The 25,394-nt window shown below is 42.5% G+C and overlaps 2 protein-coding genes across 2 annotated transcripts in view; both read left to right on the top strand.

The window, feature by feature from the left end:
- Positions 1-8,754, top strand: part of hipk3b (homeodomain interacting protein kinase 3b) — a 36,907-nt gene extending 28,153 nt beyond the window's left edge. Inside the window, exons 11-16 of the mRNA XM_062386866.1 lie at positions 442-609; positions 699-1,034; positions 1,131-1,277; positions 1,373-1,629; positions 2,751-2,890; positions 3,634-8,754. Of these exons, the coding sequence (XP_062242850.1) occupies positions 442-609; positions 699-1,034; positions 1,131-1,277; positions 1,373-1,629; positions 2,751-2,890; positions 3,634-4,110 (1,525 nt within the window). The 3' untranslated portion in view covers positions 4,111-8,754. The remainder of the gene's footprint in view (positions 1-441; positions 610-698; positions 1,035-1,130; positions 1,278-1,372; positions 1,630-2,750; positions 2,891-3,633) is intronic.
- A 1,275-nt stretch (positions 8,755-10,029) lies between these two features.
- kiaa1549lb (KIAA1549-like b) overlaps positions 10,030-25,394 on the top strand; it is a 58,139-nt gene continuing 42,774 nt past the window's right edge. Inside the window, exon 1 of the mRNA XM_062386865.1 lies at positions 10,030-10,549. Within this exon, the coding sequence (XP_062242849.1) occupies positions 10,345-10,549 (205 nt within the window). The 5' untranslated portion in view covers positions 10,030-10,344. The remainder of the gene's footprint in view (positions 10,550-25,394) is intronic.

The following is a 25,394-nucleotide window of genomic DNA, read 5'->3' as shown; positions in this document are numbered from 1 at the left end:
CTTTGTTGCTAGGCAACAGCTGTAACGGCAGGACAAGCTGGTGACGCAATAGGACGACCAGACAGTCTTGTTTTGGTCGGGCACGGTGTACGTGGTCGTTGGGGGATGCAGCTGTCGTTGACTGCATAGACTAGGTCCTCCGCAGAATTGAGACACAGCAAATATCTTTTCACTGAGATTGTCTGTATCCTGTCATGACGTTGTGTCTTTACAGGTTATGTATTAAAAAAACAACTAATATGTTTGTGCTTTATTACCTTTGCTGTGCACACCCTGGAGAAAGGCTGCATTGCATTACAGAGTACAGCTTGCTGAGTCCCCTGAATGTTAATGACAGATGACTCATACATGTCTTTTGGGACCAGAGACTGGGACCGTTATGTCAGTAATGGGGCTAAAGCCTTTTGTCTCAATTTGCAATGTTCTGTTTTCTTAATGCAGGAAAGTGCATCCCCATGGTAACCATTACAGCTCCATGATTGCACACCCTCAGCCGTTCTTAACCAACCAAATGACCATGTCCACGCACCAGCCAATCAACATAGGCATTGCACATGTGGTGTGGCCGCAGCCGACTGCCAACAAGAGATCCAAGCCTTGTATGAACAGGTATGATGCATGGACAGTCAAGACAAACACACACGTGCACTGAAAATGTGTTTCCCCTCTCTGAACGCAATATTCGTTTTCCCCTGTAGGGGCAGCAACTTCTCCCAAAACACGAACATCCAAAATTTAGCATGCCAGTCCCCAAAGATGGCTGATACAGCAAAGAATGTGGTGGAGGTAGAGGAGGAGAAAGCCAGATGCCCTGAGGAAAGGCATGTTGTTAACAGAGAGGAGCAAAGATCACAGCAGGTGGACGAGGACGACGAGAACTGCTGTAAAGTGGAGCGAGTGGACTGCGAAGAGCTGTCAGTTTCACAGGAGCAGCGGCAGGCCATGGTGATCTCTGAGCTTGCCAGCCCGACTGTCAGTGTCATCAGTATCAGCAGCGACGAGGAGGAGAGCGCACAAAGACACTCGATGGGCGAGTAAGTATTTAACTTCCTACAAATTATTTTACTTTTTTCGTTGTACAATACCAGTGTCTAATTGGCTGCTGCTGTTTCCTCTCCTCCTGCACGCAGATGTAAGGGTAGTGCAGAGTGTGAGGCGTGTCAGAGCACTGTCAGTATGGAGAGAGTGTGCTCCCTCAGCAGTCCAGACAGCACGCTCAGCACCAGCTCTTCAGCCTCAGCCCAGTCCAGCAGCTCACCTTGCAAACACCCCAACAGGTACGGTCAACGGAGCCGAAGAACAGAAAAAGCTTAGTTGCTCCACCTTATTAGACGAGACGTGTGTTTAACCCCCCTTCTCACTGGGCTTGCAGTATGTCAGACGACGAGCAGGAGAGCGGTTGTGACACAGTGGACAGCTCGCCGGCCTCCGATGCCTCGGGCCACAGCAACAGTCCGTTCACAGAGCAACGCTACATGGCCGACAGCAACCAGAACTGCGAGCCCCGCGTGGCGTGCGTTGCCCCGGAGACGGAGCCTGGAAAGCCAACAGTCCGTACGGTTGTGGTGCCGCCGATGAGGGTGCAAAACAACAACAACGCTGGTGTCAGCGAAACGCATGGCAACACAGGTAAAGCTGGACCCACGATGCACTGGTAACACACATTGTATTGATAAGTCTGACTGGAATTGACTTAATGTATAAAAGGTGTCAAGCTTACGGACTGAAATGTGTGCTTTGTTATATAGTTAAAATCGGTTGGAAGCAGGTTATTTGACCTACCTTCTTTCAAACCCGTCATGGTTGTAACAATAAAGCCGATGTCAGGGTACGTCTATCTGCTTCTGTGTCTCGCGTCCACACTGATGGTGCTATTTACTCCGAAGTGCATGAGTAGGTCCCGCTCGCTCTAAGATCCAGTCACCACTGCTGCTGTCTGCTCCACAGGTCACATGGCCTGGGATTTCACTGTCTTAGTAGGCCACAGAGGTTCTCACAGGTGATATGTCATATCTGTCAGATCTCCTGAGTGGATATTTGTTTGCTGTCAACACTCCTCGCTTCGGCACTGGCCTCTGTGTCTGTGTGGATGTGCACTTTCCTATGCCACATAACGCATACATATTCCCCCACGATTTTTAACGCTCTGAGAAAAATATTCGAATCAAATGTTTTTTGGATATTCAGATGTTAAAATGGAGTCACGCATGCAGTATGAAGGCTTACACAGTAACAACTGTGGTCAGTGGGACATGGCTGTCTTTTTCAGCAGCACTGTCATTTTAGAAGTGATGGGTTCAGGCGTAAAGCCTAAGAGAAAATGATAGTCGTATTTCCTTTCATGTCAAAGGCCTCTCCCTCCCCAACCCCCAAACTATCGCATGTAAAACCTCGCATAAAAGGGCACAGCTTACTATTCTAGTGCTACCAGCTGTATTTATAGGTGATGGTCTGACCCCTCTATAAACCTCCCCCCTCCCCCCCCTCGTATCTTCCAAACATTTCTATTTATAATCATCTAGATCATATTCGGAGGACCGTTGCCACTATGCTTAAAGGTTTGATCAAACACAGCTGAAATCCCTGACAGGCCCACAAATCCTCCTGCCACAAATGTTGCCTTATTCGGATGGTGTAGCTGAATCGTTTTTTGTGTCTCTTATTTATGATGTGGGTAATAAGGTTGTGTGCGGAATTGTTTGCTCGCACCTTCATCACTCCGTGTCTCTCCTCTTCACATCCCACCTCAGTCTTAGAGTCTTCGTGCCAGTACAGATGGCGAGGCATTCCCGGGCGACAGCATCACCACACCAACCCCCTCCTCAACAGGCCGCAGAAGATGAACCCTGCATTCCAGCCCCAGCAACACCAGCCTATAGGTTTTGGGCAGGTAAGTACATGCAGTCACATACGGTACATGCTGTCACATACAAAAGTACAAAAATACACACAAAGGCATATAAACACACACACACAGCTTTCTGTCCTCCACCTGCTAATTATTTTTGGAAGCAGTGAGACACTGGGCGACACTGGCCCCCGGTGATTAAGCAGAATATATAGAGCAGTAAAAGCTTTTGTACCACCAGAGATAATTTGTGAAGATCTAAGATGGCCAAACTATATTTAATATTCAAAAGAAAACAGATGAACACTGACCTAAGTATAGTCACATTTCAGAGGTACTGCTGGTTTGAATGGGGTGTCCTGCTGAACACAATTGACAGTGTCTGCTTGTGGGAAGCTGTATTTTATAAAGAATTGCCATGTTAAGTCCCTCAATGAGATGCCTTATAAAATTAAGATCTAAAAAATGTGTCCCTTTTTGGGAGCATGAAGAAGTGTTCCCTGATTAGATCCACACCAGATTTGACAATTTAAAAGTTATGTGTGAATCCGTCTAGGAGTTTTAGCATGATCTTGCTTGCAAAATAAAGCAGCCAATGAAGTGGACAGTGGTTGTAATGTTCTTCACACAAATTAAGATAGTATTACAAGGTTTAAGTGATGAATGTTAATGGTTGATCAGAGACACAACAGTGAGGTGGAAAACAGCAGCATCTAGTGGCTCTCTAACACCGACTCAGGTGTTGATGAAAAGGCTCAATCCGATTTTCTTCTCTACGCCTTCAGGTGCAGCATTTCAGTTCCTGCCACCAGGAGTGGAACGGCAACTTTGCCCACCGCAGACCACAGGCCTATATCCCCCCTACCATGCATGGGCACACCTTCACCCTGTCCCACAGCAGTCCCAACCACACTACGGGCCCCCACCCCCATCTCGGGGGCCACCCCCACCCCCACCCCCAGCCCACCTTACTGTCCTATCCCCCGTCTGGTACTCTGGTCACAGCTGCGCCTGTGGCCCACCTCCTGGCTTCCCCAGGATCCTCTCGCCCCTGCCTCCAGCCCACCTACAGCATCTCCCACCCGGCAGGCATCATGCATCAGGTCACAATGGGCATCAACCCCCGGCTGTTACCCTCCCCCACCTTGCACCACCAGGGCCAATTCAAGCCCCTCTTTCCCCCGCACTCCTACATCGCCTCGCCCGCCTACACCAGTTTCCCTCTCAGCCCCACCAAAATAAACCAGTACCCTTACATCTGAGCATGTTTGCCCAGGTACCCTTCATGCCACCTGAGGGCTAAGTTAGCAGGGTGAATCCTATCTTTAAACCACAAACAGCATGGTTCCTTTTTTGTTTTGTTTTTTTCCAGAAACCATGGCACAACCACAGAGAAAGCAAGCTATTTTTTGAATCATGTAGACTTGGGTGTAATTGAACTTCAAGCTTTAAAATATAAAGTTCCAATGGTGGAGATGATTTGGGCAAGAAATTAGAAGGAAATAATGTGTGAATGATTGAATGAAAGTATGGATTGATAGTTAAACTCACACTTAATGTGTTTTGCACATTTGATATATCTTTGCATTGGATCTTCTACAAATACTCCCCAAAACAGGTAAATAATTGGGGTGATGTTGAATAGTTAGACTTTGCACCCCTGATCCCAGCTATTTTTCTATATTGCCTTCTTACATGTGCAAGACACATTCATATTTGTAAAGCCATCCCAGTCTCTAGCTCTAGATTGACAGATGCACATGTTGTCCACCGTGTATGTCGTACAGCGTTTGAAGTATTTGTACCTTTTCGGTGTCTTTCGGTGTTAGCAATGTCAAGTCAGTTAACCAATTTAAATAGGGTCGTTCCTCACGCTGCATGTGGTCTTGCATGAGCAAAAATGTAAACGGAAAGATGCATAGACGTTGCTCTTATTGTTTGTGTCACAAGACTCGCTGCATTGTATAACTGTCCCCAGCCATAGTGCCTTACATATTTGAGGTTGTTCATGTTACTACTTATATATGACTATATACATGATTATTAATGTACTGGACTGCAGCACTTGAAATTCCAATCAGTCGATGCATTCTATGTGTGAGTATATATATGCACCTGTGTATATGTCCATGCATAGCCTGCATGGATGTGATGTATCGCGGATAGCGGTGCTTCTTTTTCGGAGTCGGTGTAATATTTCAGTGTGTAGTGAGTAACCTTTTTGTTCTCTCGAGAAGAACGGCATGCTTTGCTGTTGCGAATGCTTGCTGTTTCATTAAAAAAACCTTATTTTCTGTTCCCCCCTTTCCCGAATGAACTAGTGTACAAAGTGCAAGTACTGAGTATTGCTTAATATTTGATAATCACTTTCTATTTAGTGAAACTCTTATTACTAACAGTATTTGTACTGTTTGATGAAACTGCAATACAATCTAAATAGTCATTAATTATTTTTCTTGTTTTTCTTTTTCGTCTACGTACTTTTCATTTGTGTGTGTTTTCACTTTGTTTCGTAGATGTTTAGAAGTGTGGTGGGCATGGCTTTGATAGGTAAGGGGGAAAAAATGCAAAGAAATGGTGTGGAATTTTCTAAGCCTGAACAAACCATGCAGTATTTGATATACCCACATATATGGACATATATTATAGAGCTAGACTATTTAGTACAGATGCTTGATAAGGTGTGAGTTATTTGTGTGCAATTCTCTCATTTATGCATGTGTGACAAAGTTAACTTTTTCCCTTTACATTATACCATTTGTTAAAGGCTTGAGGCTTATCGGTGTCTACTGCTTTTTTTTCTACATTCCGTCAGGGAGGATATATACATATATTTATGATGGTAGCACCATCTAATATATATGTGGATATGCTATGTGTGCGTTTTTTTTGTTCATTTTACTAGTTACGTGTGTAATTTGTTTTTGTCTTTAATTTTCAAATGAAGTTGCTTGTGCAGCACCAAAGACTGTAATTAATTTCCTGAGCAAGGTAGCTATTCTGTTTGCATAGACCTCAGTTATACTGTAGTCGTAGAATGGGGTTAAATTAAAACAAACAAACAAAAAAAAAAGATGTATTTGTATTTAAACTGGCCGAGGTTTTGTCTAGCTTATTGGGCAATTAATAAGTCGTATCATTTCTTTCTTGAATGTATCATAGATAAGCTGCTATATGATGATTGCCACTTCAATAGCTGTGAAATTAGGTGATTTCTCTGAGTTTAAACCTAGCGTTGCTATTTTTGTATAGGTCCCTAATTATCTGAAATAGAAGTGGTTTTGATTTTTTGTGTTTTGCGTTCATATTTGGAGTGTCATTGTAACTACTGTATTGCTGATGATGAACATTAGTTGCATTCGTTGTTTCTCGGGGTGTGTGTTTTTTGCATCAGTATTTTATCCTTATTAACCTTTTGGGCTCATCACTGCATATAAATGATGTATCGATGTAACTTAATTTTTTTTGTATGTTTTCATATTGATGTTTTGTACACATCTGAAGCTGTAGCTTGCAGGATTGATTTAACTTTCTCATTGTACGTATATGATATACTACCAGTACTCTTTAGGTGTTATACAGGAGCACTGTGAGATGCCAGAAAAAATGATGTTGTTGATTTGAAAAAGCTTCTGCAAAGTTTCCAACGATCACACAACAAACACTCTGCCACTAAACAATCATACAGGTAGTTAGGCTTGTAAGGGTTTGGCTGATTAGACTTAAAGTCCAAAAGAGAATTTAGCCCAATGATTCTGTTCCAAAAAGGATGTTTCACAACTCGCTTTACCGTTAAATTGATTTCAACAAATACTTATTGTTACCTTTTTTTTTTTTTATCTGTTCAATGTTCTATCTGGCTAGAAAATCTATTTTCCCAATTTGTTCTTCTAAACTGCCTTGTGTTCGGATCGCTCTCCCCTTTACGAGTGTCTCATATCAAAACTGTGGCCATCGCTCCGTGTTCCTTACTGAAATGAGACAGTGTGAGCAGCACTGTGTATGTGCCTTGAGATTCAGAAAGTGAGAATTGGAGACGGTTATTCCTCAACGCTTAATTGGAGGCGGAAAGCATGGGAGTCCAATTGCAGTCTGTTATCATGTAGACAGTCCTTTTTAGCGGCCACTCAACCAGGAATTAAACACACCCACACACACACACACACACACACACACACACACACACACACACACACACACACACACACACACACACACACACACACACACACACACACACACACACACACACACACACACACACACACACACACACACACACACACACACACACACACACACACACACACACACACACACACACACACACACACACACACACACACACACACACACACACACACACACACATATGAAATAGGACTTCATCACAGTGTTGGTCCAGGGACTTGTTCTCCTCTGATCAGCTTGTAGACATGACAGAGGACATGGACACAGCAGAGGCACTGCTGGTTCTCTTGTTACAGATTAGCGCCGCCACTGAAGTCTTTGCGATAACCCACCAATCTCACACACACACACACACACACACACACACACACACACACACACACACACACACACACACACACAACCTCTTTGAATGATATAACACTCAACGATCTTTGGATAGTCACTCTGGCTGAACAGCAGATGCAATACTTTTACATTGTGCGGTCATTGCACCACCAAGTGTTCTTAGATAATCTCCATGCTTTACATAACCGTGCATGTACACCTGAGTTGCTTCACTTTGTCTGCCTAGAAGAAGCCGTGCGCTCCGAGCAGCGGTTCCACCGAGCAAGTCGAGGCCGAGCGGGAAGTAACCGAGACAGCGCCGGCTTTGTTTCCTGGATGTTTGTGTGTCCTGGAAGGAAAAGCGGTTTCTCTGCACAGTCAGTCATGAGTGCAATACTCCCCACTTCAAACACTGACATTAATGTGGTTGTATGATTTATTTGATGGTTTAAAAATGTGTTACCTGTTATGCTTTACTGTTCATACTCCAGTATAAGGTTGGGAAAGAAACGCTTATGACGACAAGGCATGAACTTGGCAGATTAGTGCTTGAAATAGTTCCCCAATAATAAGCATGTGAAATGTAATCTGTGTTTTGATTCCTCCAAAGGTATTCACCAGCAATGCGCCTGCATAAACTCTCCGATACTTGTTTAGGAAAGTGGAATTGATGCAAGAGAAGAGAAATCTGTAAAACTGTTTTATTTCTCACAGGATTGACACCTTTTTGTTTGGATTGTTTTTTCTTCATTTTGAGGATTTATGTAACATTTAAGAGATAAAACAAAAATGTGTAACATTATTACTTTAAAAGTTATCAGTAAAAACAAATCCTCTGCTGCGGTATTATCCTTTTTGAGACGTAAATTCAGGGTCTGTATTATTCTGAACGTGCTACTGTGTTACTCTTTTGATTTTGTTGGATCAGGTTTGTTTTTATTTTCAGTTTTCTGGTCATCTTATCAATTTCAGAGTTAATTCACACTGCAAGTTATGGAATCGTCTGCTCATCAATTTGATTATAAAATCGGAACTGTTACTGTTTAATACCTGTAGTTTTTTTTTGTGGCTTTTCTTTAGATTCTTCGTTTATTTTGTTTCATTGGCTTTTTTATTTTGTGCTACACTAGTTTGCCATGTAGCAATTGCACTGTGCAATATTTACAGTATGAGGACTGGGAAAACTAACTATGGATGTGATGTCTCTTTACAGTTTGCGATAGTGTTTCCTCTCTAGTTCTCAGTGATTTAGGTGTGACCAAGCCTTCTCTACTTTGTCACATTAAGCGGGTTTTCCAGGTGACTCTTTTGGTGAGTGTCAAAATAAGACTTTATGGTGTATTATTGTTAAGATTCACTTTGAATTAAAAAAAATCTATTGATGCAGATCTTCCTGACTCTTGTCTCTTCTATCGTTCACATTCATACGGGTAACTTTATTTCCTTGCCTTGTATTGAAACTTTATTGTTCTAACATTGATTTCAAACTTTTTATGTGTAGGCACAATAACAATCGGAAACTTTAAGTATTATGAATGTGAGATAAAACCAAATGTTTGCTATAGTGTGTAGTGTGTTAAATGATGAATCAATCATGAAAATAGATATGTAGGTATTGATAATAAGCCAGTTGATGTAACAGATTAATTTCAGCTTCAGAGCCTGATTGGTGACAGTAGGTCGTCATGTTTCAGCAGTACAGGGCCAGCTGAGATCTGAAATGAAACCATGCTTGATGTATAAATTATTTAAAGTTATTAAATTAATTGAATTGCTGTTTAATTCTCTTGTGAGGCACTTTGTAACTTTGATAAGAAACGTGCACTACAAATATTTATAATATAACTGATAATATTTAATAATACAACTAATACAAAGTTATTATAATCATTATTTGTATTATTGTTAAGAAATACTAATAATATTTAATAATAAACAGTGTAAATCCCAGCATGTGATGTGATATGATTGAAGGATTACAGAATAGCCCCTCAATGAACCTTGTGATGAGATAGCTCTTCTCCTCTTGGATAAGAGCCAAGTAAAATATAAAATTATTACAAAAAAAAAGTCTAAGTCTTTATTATTTACAAATGAACGTGGTTAAGTTAATTGGGTCCCTCAGTGTTTACGTCTACTGGTTCCCTCCTCGGTGGCTTTCTGGGTGTGCGCTGCCATCTTGTGGCAGTAAAGAGGTATGGCAGCCAATGTCAGATATTGCAGTGGCGATTAAGATAACTCCGGATGGACAGAACATGTCTGTGTGCTAGTGGAGGTGAAGAGCTCTACCGTCATCGTCTGTCTCTATATATATATATATATATATATATATTTAATATCATTATTAAATTAAATACTATGTAATATAATTATTAAATTATATATATATATATATATATATATATATATATATATATATATATAATAAAATAATAACCATCAGGCCAGTCAGTAGACCTGTACCCGGGTCGTGTGTCAGTGTGACCAGCAGGGGTCGCTGTGCAGGCTCAGCTGTGACATTGGTGGCCACAGTTTTATCAGCAGAGGCAGGATTTACCGACTCCGACCAGGAGGAGGACCACGGTCTGTGAAAACATCTACTGACGGCAGCACTGACAAACCTGTGTGCACGTCACATGCACCTGGACGCGTCCTCCTGAGCTGGAGCGGCTGGATGTCAGAGCCGCGGCGGGGGGAGTGTGCGCCGCCCTGCGCCACACGGAGCTGCTGCTGGTGATGCTGGTGATGCTGGTGATGCTGGTGATGCTGGTGATGGATGGACCGAGCGCAGCGGAGCGATAGGGCGCATTTCTTAATTCCTCTCCCCACCTCCCACCCCCCCTCACCCACTCACAGCCCTGGACACGCGTCGAGACCGCGGGACCCGCCGCCCGTGCCCCCCGCTCTCACGCACACGCCAGGATCGATCCGATGTATTATTTACGACCCAAACTTCTTCTGCAACTTGTGCCCCGGATATGGCTCCCGCTTTGAGGAGTGGACGCGCGGCGGCGGAGCCCGGTGTGTGCCCGCCGCGGAGCACCGGCAGCGGAGGAGGAGGAGGAGGGGACGGGAGGCGCAGGTGGTGCTGGCGCGGAGCCGGCGGAGGAAGCGTGGCCGCAAACTGCCTCCTGACCGCGGGGATGCTCTCACTGCTCGTCCGGTGCGCTACGGCCGCAGAGGGTAAGCAAGCACGCACGCATTCACGCACGCACGCACGCACGCCCCTGGAGCTGTCTGCTCCTAAAAGCGCGTGCTGGTGCGTTGCATCAACCTCTGTCACATGCACCGTGCGCGAGTTGTTTTTTTTTATTGTGAAGAGTTAGAGCGGATCGGCTGCACAAAGGGAAGATGTTTTTCTCTTGTAAACCGCACATTCTCTGCCGCTGGCTGCGGGATTCACAGGCTGCAGGGACACCGCACATCCGATGCTTCTATCAAGGAGCGGAAAGTATGTGTGCTCCATCGGGAGGAATCACAGATGAGCTCCGTGCACATGCAGGAGGCTGCCGCTGCTCTTTTGTGCAGAGGAATTTGCGCAGCCAGGCAGTTAGTGTCCGGCGGGAGGATGGATTCCCTCCCTGACCTGCACTCACATGATGTGGTGTGCTGTGGGAGAGCTGCTGCTGCTGCTGCTGCTGCTGCTGCTGATGATGGTGTTGAGGATTTGTGTTTTGCTTGTGTGTGATGTAACTCTCTTCTCTCTCTCTCTCTACTAATCTTTGCACCTGAGCCTGGAGCCACTCAACTCTTTTGTCTCACTGATCAGATTTGCACTGAATCCCTGCCCCCCCCCCCTCCTCTTCTCCTCCTGTCCTCTGCTCCTCCTGCAGATGGACTCATTATCTCTCCTCATGGTCTCATCTCAACTTCGCCTCCCCTCTTCCTAATGTCCTGCATTCTGCATGATCCACGGCAGAGGTTCATTACAGACGGTGGTGGAGTGTGATGAGGTGGGAGCTGTGGTGGGAATGCAGTGCAGCCACAGGACACTCAGGGTTTCAGAGCATCTGGGTCAGCACAAATGACACGCATGCTGTACCCACTCCGGCCGACGTAGCCGCCCTTCAGCCACGAACGCTCCATCACCTTTCTCCCCCTCATGCACTTCTACACAAATGAGTGTGAACGTCTCTGTGCATCAGCACAATTAGAAATGGAACCGATCGGGAGTGTGTGTGTCTAACAGCGGCTCCGTCAGCCTCCTGTCCACGCAGTCAGCAAACTGTGGTGTGGTGGCAGTAGTCTCACCTCTGCTGATGCACTGCTACAGTAGCCCAGTCTCCTCCTCCTCCTCCTCCTCCTCCTCCTCCTCCTCCTCCTCCTCCTCTCAGTCAGCACATCCATTCTTTAACACATGAGTCAGGCAGCAGCACCTGAACTGTACAGTACATATGTGCTGGAAGAGTCATACCAATACATACATTATTCATTTGTGGGACAAGGAGACTGTGAACCTGGACTGTTGTCATTACTGTAGGTATAATAACTGCTGTAGGAACCTGAGGGTCGAGAGTTCAAGAGTCTACATGCTGCCTTTCAACTCTTTTAACTCTTTTAACACTTTTAATTATTAAGTGTGCCAGAGCTCCTCATAGTCACACAGAGTATGTTTTCCATTGTAACTCTATGATGGAGTCCAGTATGTTAATGGAGGAGCAGCAGCTCTCTTTATTACTTTCTGGATTTGGATTGATTGATTGATTTGTTGAGGTGCAAACTCATGAGCTCACAAGACAAATTCAAAGAGAGTCAGTTTACATGACAGAAATGTCCTTTCACGACTTTGTCTTTGCTGTCGAGCGTTTTCTGTAAATCTCCCAAAAATAAAATCTATTTATTAAAGAGAAAGTTACATTTAAGATTTATAAAAATCATTTGATTGGATTGTGAATCACAAAAGGTCCTCAGCTGCCTTCAATCAGTGACAGAACCACTTTAATTGTGAATATCTCCTATAGAGAATATTCCATTATATTATACACCGTTTCAAACAGACAGGCTACAACTCTTCTGTTGCATCCTGGTTCATCTGTATGCCATTCACACTAACACACATCCAACATCATTCAGCCTTTATAAAGAACACATGATGAGCAAGATACCTTCTTTAAATCTGAAATACAATATACCATTATACGTCTTTGTTCGGATAAAATCAACTTTCAGGCTGTTGTGGATATTATACCCACCATGTCGGGGTAATCAAACTAGAGGCACCATTATCACAGTGGAGGTAATCTACACTTATAGTAACTACTTTTCAATGTTTATATTAGAGACCATTCACCGTCTTAGATTAAAAACATGATTGTCAACAGACCTTAAATGATAAATGCAAGTTTACACTCACCTTCCTTCATAAAAATGAATTAAAGTGTCATGTTGGCTGCTCATGAGCTACTGGAAACACTGGAGCTCAACAAGCCGCTGGTAACTAACAATACACTGCAGTGTAGAAATGCCAAATAAGGTTTGCTGCCATTCACCTCAGTTTCCTGTGACCTGTTAGATATTTTACAACACTGACTGGTCAATGGTTCAGCCGTAAAATGCGCAGAAAATTAAACTTTGGGAAAAAAACAACTATGGGAATCCAATCAAATTGTTCATTCACGTCCAAAAAATAAATCTGTATTAGCCAATTAATCTTTATTCTGCTAAATTTCACTGTTTGTGTTGTTTGTGATCAGCTGTGTCAGTGCTTATACACTGTGTATTACATTACATTACATTTAATTTAGCTGACACTTGTATCCAAGGCGAACTTACAGTAAGTGCATTCAACCATGAGGGTACAAACCCAGAACAACAAGAATCAAGAAAGTAGAATTTATTCAAGAAAGCAAAACTACAAAGTGCTTTAAGTAAGTGCCAATTAAGTGCTACTAAATTGTTAGTTTTTTTTGTGTATGTATGAGCAGACTCTCAGTTTGCTCCGAACAGGTAACGTCCACACTCACAGTTTCCTCTCTTAATGTGTGGAGCCAGTACAACATGTGGTTTCTATGGAAACGCCAATACTAACATTGCCCCCCTCTAACCCTCTGCATCGGTTGCAGTAGAGGACGGTGCAGGGTCGTCTCCACGCAGTCAGATTGATTTTTAACTCTCCCACAGGATCTCTTGTTTGCTTTCTTATAAACGCAGCAGGAGGAATCGTGACCACAGATCAGCTCCGGGACTCAACGAAGGAATATTTATTCCCTTCCTCTGACGTCAGGTCTGTTTACTCCGACAGCGACCGCAGCAAAGTGCCCGCCGCTCCTGAGCGCCGACAGCTTGGTTTTGATGGGGGTTAACCTCCTACACCTCTCGCCGTATGAGATTCTATCGCTGGGCTTTTGCCAGTCATCACTTTCTGCTTAAGAAAACATTGAAAGCAGACATGACAGTATGGGATTCAAAACCCTGTTTCCTATTTTGCAATGCGGTCCAGGGAAGTTTTTAATCCATAAAATGAATGTTAATGTGCATCACGTAACCAGCGAGCTGCACAACACGACCCGCCCTCTCTTTGGTTTGCTTGGTTTTCTCTTGTTTTCAGGTGGTTAAGCATCATGCAGTTTTCTTCCCCTCCTTCTGGTTTAGCCTTTTCAGGGGTTGTCACGATGGTTAATGTTCAAACTACTTCCAGGAATTGGTTTTTTAAAAAAATAAAGAGCCGTGACTCACTCCGGGGCTGATGACCTGTCCACACCAGCTCTGGGGTTTTCAGGAGCAAATAAGGGATGGGATTCTTTTCCCGGTTTATTGTTTATTTGCCTCGTTCCCCCTCATTGCAGTGATTTACTGTACCGTATTTAATTATGTTGTGGGTGAGCGTGTCAGGAGGGCTTTCCCCTGTGTGTGTGTGTGTGTGTGTGTGTGTGTATGTGTGTGCAGTCACATGCTTTCTCCTGAGCTATGGCCTCGGTTGTTCTTCGTCCTGATGCAAACATTAGTCTATGTGAACACAGAAATGAAATCGATAACCGGTGCTGTCCATGTTAAAGGACTGGTTTCCACAACCCTCCACATGTTTTCTCCTGTGCGTTACGCAGATGTTCCAGCAGGGAGACGAGCTCCGCTCACCATTACGTAAGAAGTTGAGTGAAAGAAATGAAAACGCTTAAGGTGCAGGAAGCGAATACCGAGTAATTTTTTTAATATATTGGTGCCGGTAAATGAACTTTCATTATGACATCCCTCCTCGCTGTAGTTTACTCCCAGGATTCTTTCAGTCTGTGTCTGTCAGATCTTAAAGAAAGTGACAAGGTCCACAGTCTCCTTCACTGCTGTAAACACTTCACAACAACATAGATGCAGCGATAAGGAGACAGGCCGCTAATTAGTATTGTGGACCATCTGCCACATATTATCCCTCATATAGTTCAGTGCAATCAGGGAATATTGTGTTTGTTGTTTTGTGTGTGTTTGAGTGTGTGTGTGTGTGTTTGTGTGTGTGTGTGTGTGTGTTTGTGTGTTTGGGTTATGAGCTGTCTCCATGTTCCCCTCCAGTATCTCCCTGCACCTTTACGTCTCCATGTTGCTCCCTCTCTCCTTCCCTCTGTGTCCCCCTGTGTTGTGGATGTTAGGCCTGGCTCTGCTGCGGCTGAAGATTTATTAGGACACACTGTATGACACAGCGCGCCGCTCCACCCAAGGCCACTGTTTAATCACGGTGGACCACAGCAGAGGAGGGCACCAGGGGCCGGATGCTCTGGGAAATTTGGTGGCTCTCCAATCTGAAGACAGCTATAAACTCCTCCTCTCATCTTTTGGATTAAATATAGCGCGACTGTCCAATGAGTCTCGAAAATTTAGCTCACATAGGTGATTAACATGTTGAGGCAAATTAAAATCAGAAAAATGTAAATCCACTCACTATATCAAAATGCAGCCCAGATAGACAGACTCAGAGTAAACTGTCAACAGATCTCCTGTAGGTGTTGTGTGGACGGGCTTTAGTCATGGTCTGTTTGAAGTCATCTGAAATATGTGCAAACGGATTCTACCACTTATTTCTATTTTACAAAGTAAGACAGTTGAAAGTGTGATTTGATGAAATCACTTTAGCCTAACTTCTGAACAATCACTGTGCTCTTCAGAAGGTCCCATTTCCCGAGTCCTTGTTCCCGACCTTGTGTGTTTGTGAGCTTTGAAGTTGGAAAATGGAAAAAAAAAAACATAAACGCCCAAAACAAAGCTTGTTGTATTTGTTTAAACAACACCTTTACATCTCTTTCAACTATTTGCACAATAATGAAGATCAAAGAAGAAGGATTCAGGTGTGCGTTATAAGACATAAATAATCTAAACGTCTGTATCAGGTGCTTGTGACAGATGGACACAGTTTCTAAACTGACAAAAAGTTCTTATTAGAAGCTAGAACTGATTGTCAAAATATGTGATGACGTCAGCAACTCTTCAACTCAAGTTGCTGTACTGATCTGAAGCTCATGTGATTATTTCCAGTAGAGGTCCAAGACTGATTCCGACCCCACATGAACGCCCAGGAGTCTTTGGGGGAATCAGGTGTTCGCGGCTTCTACATTTTGCGCCTGGGTTTCCAGTTGTCCGGGCCGATGAGACTTCTGCTCAGGTTGAAATGTTCGCTGCATTTCACCAGACTTCATGCAGTGTGATTTTTAAATGTGCTATTTATCTCACTCCAACAGCTGCAGCAAAGCTCAGAGAGTCGGGGAGATGTCACTCACGTGTGGTCTGTGCCTGCCCGCTCAATCCTGAAGTGAGGTCTAATTATACCAAACAAGTGAAATCACCCGTGTGGGTTTATCATGTCTTTCAGTCGTTCCTTGACGCGTATTTAAAGGAAACTGAACGATTGGATATGGCTCTTACGAGTTATTCCAGCGAATCACTTCTTGGGATTCACAGGTGGGGCCTTGACTCCAGAATACATTATTAAAATGTACATTTAAAAATGTAAGAGGGTTTTTAGCAGAAATTAACCAGGCTGGAGCCGATCCGAACTTTGATCTCTGCTGTGTATAAATGAGGGCGACAAGAGGGTGAGGAAGAGGCTCATCAGTCATGTTTAATGGCGTCACTGTCATCATATCATATTCAGTCCACTTACGGATGGAAATGCTAAGTGTAGCTGTAGGCTTTGCCTTTTTACACGCAGGCCTCTGTGGCATTTCGGCTAATGTCTTTTCACCTCTGAACGAGTGAACGTGAATCACAGAAGCCCAATGCATCCTGGGAAACGTCTGCCTGAGTTGGATCGGCCGCTCCGAGCCTTCGTAGCTTGAGGATGAAAGGACGCATTTGTCGGAGTCTTCAGGACCGGACGGCCGCTCAATAATCGGTTTTCACCAGCAGTCTCTCTGAAGAGGGCCGGCCCTCACACAGCTAAAGTTCAAATGTGTTCAAATAAATTAAGACTTTTGACATTTAGAGTTAATTACGTTGAAGTTCTTTCCGTTGTTTCCTAGCCAACCCTAGCATTAGCAGCTGTAACCGATCCAGCACCGAACTTCATTCCTTTACTCTTCAGTGCTGCAAAGGGAAGCCAAACTTAATGCTTGTGTTTCTCTCAGCCCTGACGAAGGAGTGCTGTCTAAATCGTGTGTGTATACCCCACCTCTTGAAAACGCAGTGATGGCTGAAGCTCTTGGCAAGCGGCCATTACTGCCATCTACTCCCGGCGAGTAACCGTCCTTCGTGGCAGGGAAAATAAAAGGCCTTTTCAGACATGACCTGCAGGTAAACTCCGGAAAATTGGGCTACAGAGTTTACCCCTTGGTCTGCCACACATGCACAACACAACGCAGCGGGAGGTTCTCTGCACAGACGCGTTCAACAACAGCATCAAATCCTTCGCATTATTCAGGCGAGAGGAGGAGCAGCCGGGTGCAGCAGACACAATCATGTTTACAGCAGCCCGACACCGTCGTCAGCGCCCATCGCCACCGCACTCTTGACATCTTCGTTGGTGTCTTCTGTGTATATGACGGCACTTTTTCATTTTTGCGTCTGTCGTGTGTTAGAAGCATCGTCTTCTTTCATGTTGTCATTTGAGTTGCTGTTCGCATAGAAAAATCCAGATGAATGGGACATTGTTGGTCTGTGACCTCGTTTCCAGTAAGAAATATTTTACGACCACAACGATCATATTGTCATGTAAATGTGGGTATGCCATTCTTTTCAGTGCTCTAATTGGATTATATAGAAATTGAGGTTACGCTGGGATAATTGAACATGCGTCGGCTTCCAGTGGAATCACACCATGGCGAGAAAAATGTGAAAATTCTCTTTGAATTAAATTCAAAGAGTCTGACCAACATTCATTGAGCTCTTTTTCTGGGGAGTTTTCTTTTCTGGTGGAATGCTTCATAGATTAACTTAGAATATTAATATTCTTCTTATCAATATTGGAGCATCAGGTACATCTTCCAGTCCTGATAGGAATTATTCTAAAGTCGAATTCATTTAAGAACTCATTCATTACAAACGTAAGCGTCCCCATGTAGAACCAACATAAAGAGATATCAACCGTGGTAAACTATGACTGTAACACATTAGTCTATAGAGAAGCCTCTCGTTTTAAATCTCCCTGACGTCACTGATTCAGTGCCTCGCTCTGATTTCTAGCTTTAGTGAGGCAGGTGGAGAGGGGGGGAAGCCACCGTGCCCCAAAGACGACAGCATCAGCGAAGCATCAAAAGTCCTGGGGAAGGATAAGCTGAACTCAGAAAGCATTAAAGGAAATGTTCGTTTTAGAAGCCTATCTTATAAATCAGTAATCAGACTGTCTTAGGAATTTAAGTCCGTCCTTCCGGAGAACAGAGGTAGGTTTTGAGCTTATACTCATCCACGTTGGAGGTAATTCTAATAACTTGTACAAACTGAGGAAAGTTTTGTTGAAGTTTGAAGATACGGACTTATAATTTGTCATAAATAAAGAACATTTCCCCTCTGGCCACGTACACACAATCACACACTAAAACACACAATACATTAAATGCACAGACTTTGATGGGCATTCATAAATCTATTGCAAGTCACATTTGTTTGATTTATGCTTTACCTTAAGTCTTAATATGAGACAGGCCATTCCCCACTGGGCCATTCATTACTGGGATGATCGGAGTGTTTAGCTCCTCTGCCTCTGGAGAACTTCACACGCACACGCACACGCACACGCACACACACACACACACATCGAACCCACACACACTCCCGGTCATACCCATTTGTAGCAAAAGTCCAGTATGGCAAGTTTCGGAGGTTTTCTCCCTGCATCCTCCGTGGATATCTTATTAATTTGTCCTCAGAGACTGTGTGTGTGTGTGTATGTGTGTGTGTGTGTGTGTGTTTGTGTGCGTTTGATTTGTTTAAACTTGCTACTCTCAGCACTTTGTAACCAGCCGCAGTGAGGGAACATTACTTTCTTTCTCAAAATCATGTGTATCGCATCAATGTTTTTAAAACTGAAATACAGCTCAGTATAAGACCGGATATATTGCACAGGAGACCCAGAGCTCAATACTTAACTATAAAAATGGATGTGTATATTTCTCCATCTAGCAAACCAAACAAACAAACCAAATATAATATGATTTTACAGCACATACAGTCACAGTGAAATGCAGTGTGTGGGTATGGATGTGTGTGTGTCTGTGTGGGTGTTCCTGACCTTGTGTTTCCTTGTCGGCTGTGGAACTGTAATGCGTTACATACTAATCAAGGTCAGGAGTGTGTCCTTAGATAGATCATGGCACTTCATGGTGCACACACACACTTACATCTCAGTCATAATATTGTCACCTTGGAGACTGGCCTCTCCTTGACGGTGGACATCATCATGAGATATGAATGACAGACGTTTAGCTGAGCACATTAAATCATTAGAGTAGTCGGGACGGGGAATAACAGAATATCAGATTTATAAAGGAAGTCGTTAAGGAAGCAGTTTAAACCATGAATCAAAAAGCCAAAGGTATCAAGGTCTGTCGTCTTGTTTTCTTCCATAAAGAATAATCAGATTACCAGTGGACACAACAACTATATAGAGCAGTGATTCTCAAATGGGGGTACGCGTACCCCTTGGGGTACTTGAAGGTACTCCAGGGGGTACTTGAGATTTTTTTTATATATATTTAAAATTAGCATCCATTCAAAAATCTTTGAAAAATTGTTATTTAACAAATATTCAATAAAATATAAGTGTAAGTTCATGAACTAAATTTTATATTCAGTAGGCTTTTCAATTTAATTATCCTAAAAAAAAGAGTTTTCCCCATACCGATGGTTTGACCCAACCTGGCACACGCCACCTGTCATCACCTGCCTTGAAAATTTCAACAATGGAGTCGAGTTGAAGTGCAGCAGCAATGCTGCTGAAACACGGAGGGACAAGTAACAAATAAGGCGAAACCAGAGCAGAGAGCCTTCCCTAAACAACACCGTGAGAGCTTGTGTCTCTTCGGAGGGGCGCTAAAACGTAAAAGTTTTCCGTTGTGAAGTTAATGATTCATAACAAGTCCGCGTCTCTACCGGTACCCTTTCAAAATAAAAGCATGTAATACAAAAGCGGAAATGAAATTGTATGACCTTAAAGCGAGCAAATACGAAAGTCATGTTGGTAAGCCACCTGAGTTTTTTAAGAGGAAACTTTCTGAATTCAGGTCATCTCAAGACACGATGCGAAAAGCCTCCAAGAAGCAAACGGAAACAAGCTACCTGTCAGTATTCTTTTCGATCTTTAAAGAAGATATTTTAAGATGATAAATATTAAAAAAATATGTTTTGAGCTAATCTTTTATTTAAAACTAAGTTAATGATTTATTTTTTGGGAAGAAGTTTAGCTATAATTAAGTTTATGAGTTCAGTTTGAGAACATATCTTTATTATGATCCCAAAAGAGGTCACTTTAAGTTGATAATTATTTTGAGGTGCACAAATCTTTATTTATATTGAGATAATAATAAAAGTCTTTAGTTATTTTTATACCTTTTTATTTCGAAATAGTTCAAGAGAGACCACTACAAATGAGCAATGTTATGGACATTGATGGAGTTTTAAATTTGAATGTGTCTAGTTACAAGGCTTAATAAATCACATTACATCTTTCTTTTAACCAAAAATGCTTTGCGCTGGTTAGGGGGTACTCGGCAGAATTTTTTCTTCGAAGGGGGTACGTCACTGAAAAAAGGTTGAGAACCACTGATATAGAGAATGAGATGAAGGGGGGGAAAAGATCAAACAAAGATAAGTACCATCACAAAATTCAATTATTTCTATTTACTTTGTCCAGGTCCTCAAAGAAACACACACAAAAAAACGAAAGAACATTTAATATTTGTAATCCTATATCTTTGTACTTTAATTCATATGGCGCCATAGAGGCAGTGTCTCCATTTTGATGTTGTGTCTCATTTCTCATTCCATAGGAAAGCTGCTACCTGTAAGCCAAACCATTCCTGAAACAACAACCTCCACGGGAACATCTATCCTCTTTAAAGTATCTACGTGCCCTCCATTAATCTAAACCTGCAGGATTCATAATCCCAGTCAAACCCCGTAATCAACACTGTTTTAAGAGTTGGTGTCAGATTATGGGTCGTCTGCCAACCAAATCGGAATCAGAGAACCTTCTCCCAGCAGATGGACTCATCTGAACTCTGACTCTTCCTGCAGTGTGTGCTGTTTGTCCACCCACATCTTGGACGGTCACCAGCAGAATCAATTAAAAAACATCCTTCCTTCTTTTCACTACATTAAGCTTTAATTCTCCCTTCAAGAGTACTCTCTGCAATTTGCACTTTCTAAGGGCAGAAAAGTATTTTGAAGCCATGTCCCAGATCCATTATATATATATATATATTACAAGTGTTACGACCCCATCGTGGCTCAGAGATAGTATCTTACCTGTATGCATTTATTAAAAAATTTGACATTTGACTGTATTATACAGATGAAGCTCTTTGTTGCAGCAGAGCTCGCGTTGCTGTTTGCAGCAAAAGCACAGAGATGTAACACGAGCTGCATGTACCACATCTGAAAAAAGCTGTTTATATGCTTCACTTGTAAAACAGGCGAATTGTGTCCCTGCAGGAAGATTTGAAAGAAGTCACTATTTTATGTGTATGCAAAGTCAGTCAGGTTAACGACAGGAGCTGTGATGATCATAAATACTGAAATACGAAAATGAGTAATCCCTGAGACAGTTGTGTTCAACACTCACTGCATCGGCTGCATCGTGCAGGTTGTGGTGTGGCCTTGATGAGATGTGACGGCTGCAGCAAGTGAGCAGGTTTACATTGGAAACTATCAGTTTTCCCTTGTGTCATATTCTACCACTGTGTGTTGAGATAACAGAAAATTGTGTCTCTGTACTTCCCCACAACCTCGTCCAACCAGGTTTACGTCATTGTTTTCCAAAAGCTAAAGAACCGCTAATTGCTTTAAGAACATAATGTTAAGGAGCACACATGGGACATCTCTTGATGGCCATGTAGCAACTGCTTTTAAAAAAAATAATCTTCCCTTCTTTGCTTATTTTAATAACAAATTTAACATCGTAGAAAGACTGAAGATGTTTACCTGGAACTTATAACTTAACCAGAAACATCCTTAGTTCTGCCCTGACACAGTACTGGAGTTGAGGATATCTAAAACTATGTTCAGATGGAAACCAATACTCCTATATTAACCCGATTTAAAATAATAGTCTGTTCTAACATGTAAACAGGAATCTGAATGAAATGTTCCATGGGCAACTCATTTAAACATCATACTGGGAATAATATCGTATTCAGAATAAGGCCAGTAGTCTGAATATTGCTGTCCATGTAACTGGGTCATTGTGTGGTACCATTCACTGAAGCAGTCTCAGGATGTTGCGTTTCAATCATCACAGGAAAAGACTTCGTTGTGACCCAGCACTATTTGTAAAGGTCAGTTTGTGAAATAGCAGTGTCACATTTTCAGGGCTGACGTTAGTTTTTTTATTGTGGGCCTTCTGCCGGAACAATTTTGGACACATCTTCCGTTGATTTTGCAACTTCCCATCATAGTTAGCTTTTCTTTGGGGATGTAGAAAATCAGAAAAAAGAAAATCCATTTTCACCTTTTGGTTGTGTCTTCACACTCAGGTCCCAGCTCTGGTTTTCACTCTGCAACAAATAATCTCCTCTCGTTCTTCAAATGTGAACATTTGTATGAGCTGGCCTGAGAAAAGCCAGAAAACGATTTTACACATCTGCTAGCTGTGAATATGAGCTCTTTGTTTTCTCAGCTGTTTTTCTCACAATTACTGCTCTTGATTATACATTTATCTCAGCCTAAGGGTTGTCACACTATTACTTCTAAATCATGTAAATGGATATATCCGTTTACTACACTGTAGTGTGTAATCACTGTAAAATGACATTGTAACAATAGAGTCAGTGACTCATAATAATTCAATCAAAAAAAAAAAACTGTGCTTGATTGTAAATAACTCAAGTGACGATTAAAGGGCTGTATGTGATGTGGATTAGAAAGTAACTGATAACATATGACAAACCACTGGTAAAGCATTAAACAATGAATCAGCTCTAATACCACTGCTCTGATCTGAATATCTGATAAATTAGCGTGCAGGATTTCTCATCAGTCTTTTCTTCCTCGTTGGAAACGTGATGGAAGGATGTTGGATGGCGGCCGTCACACTCGTGGCTGCACTGGCCGCGTTGTGTTGTGTGTTGAGCTGAGGATTCAGCAGCGGCCTTTGAGAGCTCGTCCATCACGCTGCCTGCTGGAGTCGCTGATCTCTGTGTTTGAGTGTCGAGGTTGAATATTTGATCGCTGCGGTGTTAAGCACCAACAGCGCCGGTGTTGCAGCTCAAACGTGTTGTTGGATCTGCTGTTCAGCAATCTGCATAATGTTCTTTTCATTGTTGTTCTCTCCTTTTATATCTTTTAGGTTTCCCCTGTTCTTCTTTCTGTCTGTGCTAAATGTTCCCACAAAGGGAGGTGTGGTGTCAACCAGTGCATGTTGTTGTTTCTTTTCCGGTTTTCTACAAAAGAAGTGGATAAACTTCAGTAAATATTTCAGTGAAACAGCTCATTGTGTTCTCTTGTTTGACGGCATCGCACTTGGCCATATGTGCCTCTCACAAACACTAATGGCACATTACCAGTAGACTTATTGAGTAGTGGTCTCCAGTGTGGGAACAATGCACCTGCAGAGATGCACAAGCAAAGGCTGTCATTTCCTTTAGAATTTATACTATATCATGGTCAATGAAATATTTGTAGAGTGAATAATTATGAAAAATGCATGTGACAATTTCCCAGTGCAGATTAAAAACCAAAGATATTCAAGCTACAATAGCATTGGGTGAAGAAAGGAAAAAAGGTATTCATGTCTGAGAGCCGAAACTTCTGAAGTTTTAGACTGAAGTTAAATTAGTAAAATGGTCAATTCATTATCTGCTAATTGGCCTTATTAATGGTCCTAATGAGCTGTTTAGATCTATTTTCAATCTCAACACTTCCAAACTGTATCCAAGTCTATAAAGATGTATATTACATTGCTATCCTTATTATGTGGAGTATTTGGATTTAAAAATAGATTAAAATCCCAAATCCTTCTAAATCCTACAATTCCAGGTACACCCTGACGTGGTTGTGCCGCTGCTGCCACTGGTCGTGACCCCAGGTTGTACCACATTGTGATTGTGTGACCTGTGTTCTATCTTGTGTTTGACTCAAGTGTGGATCGCAGAGGGGATCCTGGAGGCTTAACAGGCTTATCCCTCTTTGTCATCCCTGTTTGTCCCCATCCCTCCGTCCTCGTCATGCCCCGACGCACCTCCGCTGCACACACACTCCATAAACACGGTCAGGGTCGGCATCTGCTCGGCCTCAGACGTTAGTGGTTGTCAGTAGAAGGGTCTGTTCCTCTTAGGAGGTCTTGTTACACAGATGTGGAGGTTGTCTGCCCTACAGTCGTATTATTGTGTCTATTTTTAAATATTTTTCTTTCATTGGTGCTTTTTCTTTTGAAATGCTGAAAACATTCAGAACACCCTGCACCCAGCTCGGGTATAGGAAGGTGAATGGTTCCAATGGTTCCTGTGGTAAACAAACAGATTTGTTTTTTGTCGTGCCACCTGAGATCATCTCCTTCTGCATCCTGTTTATGTTAATACAGTTGACATGGGCGACATGAATTATTTATGGTTGTGACAGGATCACACTGGTGTTATTTGCCATCTGCAGTAATTGCAGAAGAGAAATTTTCCTCAATGACACGGATCTTAAAATTAAAGGAGCTAAACGCCCTGAGCTGAGATTTACCATAAATAACTTATTAGTAAAATAAATGCAGATTAGTTCGTACTTTTACAATTAAGAGCTGACTGCTTTTTTTAAACGATGCTCTTCTGTGTTGGATTTTGCAGGAAATATTTTAACAATTGGGGAAAGGAACATTTAAGTTGTTTTTCCACACCTCTACAGCGATAATAGTTCTTTTGTACAATCCTGTTTTTCTCTAGACTTTACTTCACCGGGGCCACAGCAACAATTGTATTGATCTGTTATATTGATAGTTAGAACTGTGGCAGCATCTTAATCAGGTTGCTGGATGTCAGTGGTGGAATCTCATCTAGGATATTTAAGAAGTGCAATCTCGGGGGTTAGGTCTACTTTTTGATTATAAATTAAGCAGTGATTTTCTGTCCAAAAAATTAAAATAATTTTCATCAAGTAACCAGCTCACAGTACCTCTGATTTATATGGCGAAGGCCGACGCCTAGGTTTGGAACCACTGGACTAAAATAATGTATTGTATATATGGTAACTCTAATCTATCACCACCTCAATGAGCTACAGCAAAATGTAAGATAAATAATCTCAAAGACATCTTAGATAATTATAATTGTTGTCCGGAATCGAACAAGGCTTCTCCTTGTGCATAGTCCCTGCCGCTGCTGCGTCACTATCTGGTGTCCTCCTCTGACCCCCACCTGTCTTTTCACACCCACTGCAGTAATCCCCCCGACCCATCACAGCCCCAGCATGCAGCTAA

The sequence above is a fragment of the Platichthys flesus genome, chromosome 1, assembly GCF_949316205.1.
Source record: "Platichthys flesus chromosome 1, fPlaFle2.1, whole genome shotgun sequence".
Taxonomy (NCBI): Eukaryota; Metazoa; Chordata; class Actinopteri; order Pleuronectiformes; family Pleuronectidae; genus Platichthys; species Platichthys flesus.
The sequence above is the reverse complement of the archived record's forward strand: the minus strand, read 5'-3'. Positions and strand labels throughout refer to the sequence as shown.